This window comes from Rattus rattus, chromosome 8 (genome assembly GCF_011064425.1).
Source record: "Rattus rattus isolate New Zealand chromosome 8, Rrattus_CSIRO_v1, whole genome shotgun sequence".
Classification (NCBI taxonomy): domain Eukaryota; kingdom Metazoa; phylum Chordata; class Mammalia; order Rodentia; family Muridae; genus Rattus; species Rattus rattus.
The window spans coordinates 101,342,865-101,351,390 of record NC_046161.1 but is presented as its reverse complement, the minus strand read 5'-3'; the positions used below and the strand labels follow the sequence as shown (position 1 = coordinate 101,351,390).

Genomic DNA, 8,526 nt, shown 5'->3' with positions numbered 1-8,526 from the left:
CTCCCTCTGACCCCTTCATTCGTAGTCTCCAGGCCTTGCACCTCTCCATGAGGTGTTGCTTCAACTCCCCTCCAATAAAGGCCATTTTCTCTAGAAGCCTCTTCTTGTGTCTATGGAGCCTCGCAGCCATGACTTCCATTGAGAAACTGGGCCAAGTGACCCACTGGTAGAAGATGTGCCACCCCAGCAGGGCAAAACATCCCAGTGTCTCCATTAAAGTCAAGCTTGTGGCTGATGCTCCTTCAATCCTGACAGCCTAGGGACAACGTGTCTTGCCCTGTCATTCATTCTTATTGTCACTCAGGCCATGATATTCCCTGCACTGGGCCTAAGCTTAGGCTTCGGTGACATGGGTGGCTCAGGGCCAGTGGCCTGTATTTATAGTTAATTGCTCAGATGACACTGTTAGGCTCTCAGCGGTGTCCTTGTGTTGAACGAGACAGTATGGCCGCCATCTCCCAAAGGCAGGAGTGCGGTAAGAACAAAGGAAGGGGAACCGGGCTTCCTCTAGCTCGACGCCATCGAATGGACAGGAGAGCCAGAAAGCAATGGAGAAGAAAGAGAAGGGGCGGGGAGAGGACAGGTGGAGAGAGAGCAGAAGGAAGGAAATCATTTATTCATAAGGCCGCAGGGTGGAGACAGAATGGCGACCACGGGTAGGCAAGCACATCCTAGCAGGGGCCAGGGAGGACCACCGCACACGGAGTGATCCGGGACCATGTGCTGGAGTCTGGGACACTCCTTTCCTTCCCGAAGCTCCAGACATGGTGTCAGCATCATGGTTGGGAGATGGCACGTCCCCAGCTTGGGCTGCCCTGGGCTTCCTGAAGCAAAAGCAGCCTCAGGTTATGGAGGAAGGACTGGATCAGGAGAGCAGAACACCAAACGAAAGCCGGAGTTGGTGAGTGGCGATGGGGTGGGCATAGCAACAAGGTTGAAGAGTGGGGGTCTCACCTGAGAGGCTCAGCTGGCCATGATGTGCTTCACAAATGCTGGAAGGAAAGGAAGGATGGACGGGAGGATGGGAGGAGTCAGTGCGCAGCCAGGGGTGGAAGATCCCTACCCCCTCTGAATGGGATCCCCGTGCCTTTTCCCCAAGAGACTCCCACCTGCTGAGTTACGTCCCCCCTCCTCCCCTGGAGCTTCACCCCCACAGAGCCGAGTCCCCCTGCCTCCTCCCCAGAGGATTCCCAACCTTCATAGTTGATGCAGCCATTGGAGTCTTCTTGACCAGCCATCAGTTTCTCTACCTCGTCTTCTGTCAGCCTCTCACCTGGCAGGGGTGGGAGGTTAAGTCTCACTCAGTGAGGGGAATCTATTGAATCCTTCTGGGTGGTGAGTTTGCCATAGCAACATTGTTCTCAGGGCCGTGGTTGGCCACCACCCCTGTTTCCAAGGCCAGAGTAACCAATCATAGATCCAGAATTAGGGGACCCTGGAGACCTGGGGCCTCCGCTGAGAATAGACATTTTCATGTATATACGGTCCTCCTAGGATGACAGGGATCTCTGACTTCTGGTAGCAGTCTCAGAGTAGCCCTTTGAGGTCTGTAGAGGGCCCGTAGAGGAGAGCTACCTTGACAGATGACTGTGGAAGGCACTGAGAGACTCCTCCCTGCTCTATCGTCTGAAACCTTTCTTTTTTATTTTCTTTCTCTTTTATATTTAAGATAGGACCTCTCATATCCTGGGCTAGCCTCAAACGGGCTATATAACTAGGAGCGATCTTGGAACTTCTAATTCTCCCACCTCCATCTCCCAAACACATGCACCACGGTGCTGAGGATCCAACCCAGGGCTTCCTGCCTGCTAGGCAAGCCACAGTTGTGCTGTTCACTGGCCAAGTCCCAGCTATGGTGGGGCTCTTCACATACATACAGGCATGTGTGCAAACCCTAAACTGGGGTAGGGTTGAACACAGCAATCGCTCAATAAATGCTCTCTGCCAGGAAAAGTCACTTGGAGGAGTTAGGTGATCAGATACCTGATGGTGGAGATGGCAGTGAGATGTACCCAGGGCCCACAGAGAGTGAGAGTGTTTCCCCCTCTTTGGCCACAGAGAATGTTACACACCAGGACTATTATTCCGGGTGGACCTTCCTGCCTTGCCTCCAAAGCTGTCCCCGCCACAACTTTGTCTCTTTCAGCTTTCTTTCAGCCACACCTAAATGGCATCTCTACCCCCTGCCACCAAGACACCTAGACTATCATTCTGTCTGTTTCTGTTTCACAGAGGAGACACGGGCCCTGTGGTCAAGTGACACAAGGGTTTCCCTAGGACATCCCAGAGGTAGAGATGGGTAGAGGAAGAGGCTGTCCTCACCCAGCGTGGCCAGCACATGACGGAGCTCTGCACCCATGACCGTGCCGTTGCCCTCCTTGTCGAAGACCCGCAGCCCCTCCACGAAGTCCTCGTACGTGCCCGTGTCTTTGTTCTTGGAGATGTGCTGCAGCATGGGCAGGAACGTTTCAAAATCCATCATCTTGGAGTTGAGCTCTGCAGACAGATGGTCCCAAGTCCCGGGTTAGAGAATGGATGGGTGCAACCTTCCCCTGTGCCTAACCCTGAGGGGCCATTCCTCTCCCATGGTCCCTGAGCACTGTAATGGATGTGCTGTGTACAAACCATGATGCCACCACAAGGCTCCTGGTGGTTACTGAGAAACGCCGGGTTTACATAGACCTTTGCCATTCTGGGCGGAATCCAAAGTATGTTCTTCCTTTCTCTTCTCTTGTCTTCTCTTCTCTTCTCTTCTCTCTTGTCTTCTCCTCTCCTCTCCTCTTCTCCTCCTCTCCTCTCCCCTCCCTCTCCTTCTTTCTCTCTCCAGGATCTTACTACATAGTTTAGGCCAGCCTGACCCTTGCCATGTAGACCAGACTGGCCTCAAATGCATGGCAATTCTTTTGCCTTTCTCTCCTCAGTGTTGGGATTGGAGGGATATACTACACCTCTTTTATTTCTTAGACTTTGAACATACACCACCCTACACTGTTTATGTAGTGCCAGACATCAGTTTCAAGTAAGCTAAGCAAGTATTCTACCCTGAAAAACACCCAGCACTGACTCCTTTTCTGAGACAGAGCCCCACTCTATAGCCCAGGCTAGCCTGGCTTCCGGGTCATGTTGACCCACCTACCTCACCCTCTTGATTATTGGGTTTGCGGACATTTACCACCACACCCAGGACTCGTTTCTTATAGACTTTATTCTTCCCATCCCCTGTGGACATGGCAGAACCTGTCGGAGGCCTTCTTGGGACAACAGTGAGGGAATGGACACTCTTCCTGAGTTAAAGCAGGCAGCCAAGGTGAGGGAAGTTGACAAAGATTCACAAAGGGATGCTGGGGAGGTCAGAATAGGGTAAAAACGAGCACCCACGTTCCCTGCCTCACCCTTGCACCAGCATGGGTTCTGACTAGTACCGGGGCCCATCCCTACTGGCCAGGGTCCAGCAGACCCATCCTGATAGTCTCCTATCACCATGGTCTGATAGCCAGTGTTACATCCTCATCCCAAGAGCAGGAGGGAATCAGGAAGGAGGTCAGTGTGATTCCCATGACATCTGATGCCCCCCACCATGGCAGTCTCCCTCCCATGACATCTGATGCCCCCCACCATGGCACTCTGCCTTGGGGCTGGCGCAAATGGGCCGGATGTACTACCTTCCTGTTTGGGCTTCCCCAAGACGCGGAGCACCTCTGCCTGGGTAGGATTCTGTCCCAGAGCCCGCAGGACATCCCCACACTGCCCGTACGTGATCTTCATCTCGCCCTTAGGTGTGCGGTCAAACAGTTGGAAGGCCTCCTTGAACTCTGTGGGAAAGGACAGTATACTCTGGATGCTCCCCAAGGGGTCCCACCCCCACTCATTTGGATTTGAGACCCCCTGGCCCACCTCTACCCCTCAGCTCGGGACCCTGCTCACCTTCAATCTGTTCAGGCGTGAACTCAATCTGCAAGGAAGACCAAAGACCAAGTAACTATGAGTCAATGTGGCAGCCTAGCTCTCAGGCCCCTGGCTGTGTCAGCCTGTTCTCATGGGAGGATCACAGCCTCTACCACCCAGGACCTTATGCTGTCTACTTAAGACATCCTGCTGCTGCAACACACACACACACACACACACACACACACACACACACACACACACACACACACCCTGTCCAACCTAAAGGCTTTGGGTCTGTATGTAATCAGTTTGCAATACCAGGCAAGCCACAGCGGAGAGGGATAGGAACAAAGGCCCTAGCCCCAGTGGACCTCCCCTGACCCCATGGTTCTAGAAGGACATACTCAATGTCACAGGCTTGCCCAAGCTCACTTTGAAAGAAGGAGCAAGCATGCGGCGTCAGGCCAGAGGTTGTGTCAGCACCAAAGCATGTCTGTGGATAATCAAGTATGCATGCTTGTGCACGTATGTGTGTCTGTCCCTCACAGATCCCCGTGGGGCCCTTAAGGCTGGACACTAATCCACAAAGCCTTGCCTGTACCTGCCTTTCACATTCTGCCTGTGGCCCCAAGACAGCTCCTGCCGCCTGGATAGCACAGGGATAGGGCTGTGTTGCATTCTGGGGCTACAGTGGGGCCACCCTGAGGTTAGGAGGCCTCCTGGGACCCAGTATCCCCCTCCTCATCTGATTCCAGTCTATTTTTATCACTGCAGTCACTGTCTCCAAAGTCAAGGTCATACCGGGGAAAGGAGCTGGGGGAAGAGGGTGTGACCGGTGCCTGAGAGCCCCTCCAACCTCCATAGTGCCCAGAGTGTGCAGAAGGACACCCCATCCCTGTCATCTGCTGTGAGTAGCCTTCCAGTTTGAGGCTCAACCCAGTATGGAGAGAATTACATCATTCCTGGCTCCTAGGAAGCTCTCCATAGGAAAACCCGGGGAAACAGGGCTTCCCTGGCTTCTGCCAAAGGTTTCCTGCCCTCCTGTGCTAGCTGGGGAGAAGGGGAGGGAAAGGGGGCTTCTTCAACCCCCAGCCTCTTTTGAGGCAAAAGTTTGTGCCAACCTAATGCCTGGTGAGATTGAGCAATGCCACCATAGGTCCCAAGGTAGTTGAGGCCTTACAAGGACCCCTTAGGACTCAAGTCCGAGACTTGGGGTGACAAAGGAACAAAAAACCAACTCTGGGGTACAGCTGTCTTGCAAATGGGAGACTTATAGTCCTATTTCACAGTTGGGGAAACTAAGGATTAGAGAAACTAAAGTGGAGTTTAGCTGGGATATGAACCGGACGGACACGGGCGGGGGCTTCTGGGTAGGACTTACGGCTAGGTGGAGGCTCCACAGAATGGTTCAGGGGGCCAAGTGTGGTGGGACACACCTTTAATCTTAGCACTTGGAAGACAGAGGCAGGAAGATCTCTATGAATTTAAGGCCAGTCTGGTCTACAAAGTGAGTTTCAGATCAGTCAGGATTATTAGTTAATACAGAGAAAACCTGTCTTGAAAAAAACAAAATGAAACAGGGGAGGGGGAGAGGCTGGGAGGAGAGGAGGGGAGGGGAACTGTGGTCAGGACATAAAATAAATAAAAATAAGAATAAAATAAAATATGTAATATTAAAAATTAAAAAAAAAGAATGACTCAGGGCTTGGTGGATACGTGTGGGCGGAGAGGACTGCACAGGCCCCTCAGGAGACGTCCGAGCAGCAGTGGCCTCTGGCCAGCTGAGAACAGGACACAGGCTGCGTGCTGCTATGTGGATGCCACAGGTGGCAGGCATGGCTCTCCCTCCCAGTTTAGACTCTGGGGAAGACAACTGGGCCAGGAAAGGCTTCTGGTGCTGCTTGGTCGTGCTCCACAACCAGTTTCCTGCATGACTTTCAGAGAGAGCCTCCCTCTCCGGTCTGGTCCTCCATTTCCCAGCTAAACATGAAGCCCAGGAGGAATCTGCCAGCTCTGGACTTGGTGATCTTGGCAGCGATGTCCCTCAGCCTGGCAAGGCCTTGATTTCCCTTACTACTCCACCTAAGGATTTTTGGTATGGACTTGGGAACCCCCACAGCCAGAGAAGGAAGAGCCCTGAAGACTCCGGGATGGTTGGCTCCAGGGGTCCCTAAAGATGTAAAATCCAGAGAGAGCAAAGTGAGTCGGTTTTCAAAATCACCCAAAAGGCATTTCCTGGTCCAGACTCTATTCTCCACGTATGTGGGCCCCTTGGCAGCCTCGGGGGAGCTGTCTGACCACCATCCCTTCTCCCTTGGTCCCTCAGATGTCCGAAACAAACAGGTCTTGTTTAACCTCTGCGCAGAAACTGCCAGCTTCAGCTCAGGTCCAGGGCCTCACCTGCCATGGTTGGTCCCACTCTGAGACCCAGTCATTGGCTCTGTCCCTTCTACAGCTCAGCTCCCACACTCACCTTAATCTTGGAGGCATCAAACTCTGCTTCCTTAGGGCGTTCGGGCTCAGGTGCAGCCGCAGGTGCAGCCGCAGGGGCCGGAGCTGCTTTGGGGGCAGCGGTTTTGGCATCGTCCTTCTTGGGCTCTGGCTTTTTGGGGGCCATTGGAGCTGTACTCACAGAGAGGCGGGAAGAAGGAGAGAAGAGGGTGAGGTAGGTGAGCCTTACTGCCACCCTGGGCTTGATCCTGCTCATATACCTCATGACCCCAGCCCCACCCCTACCATGCACAATAGGGACAGGGCCATAAAAGGGCATTGGCTCTGCTCAAGGGGCTATTTTGGGTCCTGGAGAGGGCATTGTTCAGGCCCAGGAATGGGTGGGGGAGGGGAGTGTGCTCCATTCCCCCAGTCACCTGTTGGAGAGAGGGAGGGAGAGGGAGACAGAGGCCACTGCGCAGCCTGGGCTCTGAGCACACAGACAGACAGACAGACAGTCACACACACACACACACACACACACACACACACAAATTCTTCTGCCAGCCAATAAACTCAGACAGGTAAAGGTTAGAAAAGTGTGTACCACATGCTGTATCATAGTATCATAGTTGGGGCTAGAATGACCTAAGGGCCGTCCTTGCACCTGGGTGGCCCAGGTCCCCTGATCAAGAGCAAGGGGCGAATGTGTGGATCTGTGTCCTGGCTCCTTTTAAGTAGGGGTCCTTGGCTGTGTGCACTGTGGGAGGTCTCTGGACATTGGTATGTCTCGTCTGGGTGTCTCCGTGCAGGGTGCGAGTGCCCGCCTGGGTCTAGGGGAAGAGACTGTTCTGTGTCTTGTCTCTGGGGGCCCGTTTCCAGGTGTTCCCATTCATGTATGTCTGCGCGGGTCTGAGTGAGTGTCTGTGATGTGGCCTCTGTGTATTTATGTCTGGGTGTTTGTATGTGCTAGCGTATGAGTGTCTGGATGCAGCAGGCAGCTGCAGTCCTGTCACAGGGTCCCAGGATCTCCAGGAACACCCCAAGCACACGTAGCGCTCCCTCGAGGACTGCCCTTCAGGCTGGTTCAACAGCTCCTTTTACAACTCCTAAGACTGGTGTGTCAGGTTACACACACACACACACACACACACACACACACACACACACACACACACGCTTCTCTCCGTCCCTCCATGTGATGCCCTGTGTCTATCTCCCCCTGAATATTCCAGGGCCCAGCCTCTTACTCACCCCTAGAACCCACTGCGCCCTCTGCCCTGCCTGCTTGCTGGCCCCTGCCACCCCCCACCCCGCCCCGTTTGCCCTCTCTGAAGCTTTTCCTTTGCTACTCCCATTATCCCATGCTTCCTTCTGCTCAGGGGATCCTGCATCTCTGAGGAACCCCAAAGTGCTGGGTAAGGTTTGCCCCTAGGCTCAGATCTAAGGCTCTCACCCCAGTTCCTACCCCTCAATGTCTACTCCTAAGGGTTCGCCACCAGCCAGGGCACAAGCAACAGTGTCCAGCCCCTGGAACCACTTCCCTTGGACCCTGCCCTTGGCAGATGGCTATGACATAGCACAGCCTGGCTGGGCCACCATTTGGAGAAATGGAGAGACTGAGGTGGCATCAGGCCCTTGCAGCACAAACGCAGAGTGAGGACATCTTGCAAACACATTGGGTTCTGTTCCCGCCTAGTGTCTGTGCCTGGGGGGAGGGGGCGGGGAGAGAAGGGGGTGTTCCTAGTTATTTTTAAGTGCCTGAAGCCTTTGATAGGGACTTCAGAGACAGCGCCTCCCTCCCTAAGCCCCAAGGGACTTCTCAGGCATGAAAAAGCTGAAACAGTAACAAGGCTTCAACCTGGGGGCACCACACCATCTATCTTCCTTCTGGATCCTGGCTTGCCTCATCTTGTCACTCAGCCTTCCCATGAAGGGATAGCAGTCCAGGGATGAGTCCGCATCCCTGGCTGGAACACATTCCTCCCTTCATCTGGAGGGCAGAACACCCCACATCTGGAAATCTGACAACATCCGGGGCTGGGAGGTGGGGACAAGTTTTTCACTTTTCTTCCAGATGTTTGGCAAGAGTATTGAGAAAGAGAGAAGTGGGGGAGGGGTCTGCAAAGACATCAGAAATACCACAAAGGAGAAGACAGCCCAAGGGAGACATAAAGAGCGAAAGACCTCTGTAGAGCCCAACCGTCC

The 8,526-nt window shown here is 53.8% G+C and overlaps 1 protein-coding gene across 1 annotated transcript; it reads right to left on the bottom strand.

Annotated features, from left to right (window-relative positions):
- Positions 1 to 586: 586 nt before the first annotated feature.
- On the bottom strand, positions 587 to 6,583 carry Myl3 (myosin light chain 3). The gene is made up of 7 exons (XM_032910789.1): positions 6,362 to 6,583; positions 3,925 to 3,952; positions 3,663 to 3,812; positions 2,323 to 2,496; positions 1,196 to 1,273; positions 955 to 992; positions 587 to 824 (listed from the first exon to the last, which is right to left on the bottom strand). Exons 1-6 carry the CDS (start codon positions 6,503 to 6,505, stop codon positions 964 to 966), a joined length of 603 nt encoding a protein of 200 aa, XP_032766680.1. The 5' UTR covers positions 6,506 to 6,583; the 3' UTR covers positions 587 to 824; positions 955 to 963.
- Positions 6,584 to 8,526: the final 1,943 nt, after the last annotated feature.

What these genes read in the sequence shown, in the direction of transcription:
- Myl3 (XM_032910789.1), bottom strand. Translation starts at nt 6,505, where the DNA reads ATGGCCCCCAAAAAGCCAGAGCCCAAGAAGGACGATGCCAAAACCGCT. An exon ending in CACGCCTGAACAGATTGAAG is followed by an intron (nt 3,813 to 3,924) that starts GTGAGCAGGGTC and finishes CCTTTCCCACAG; the next exon opens with AGTTCAAGGAGGCCTTCCAA. An exon ending in TGGCTGCATCAACTATGAAG is followed by an intron (nt 993 to 1,195) that starts GTTGGGAATCCT and finishes CTTTCCTTCCAG; the next exon opens with CATTTGTGAAGCACATCATG.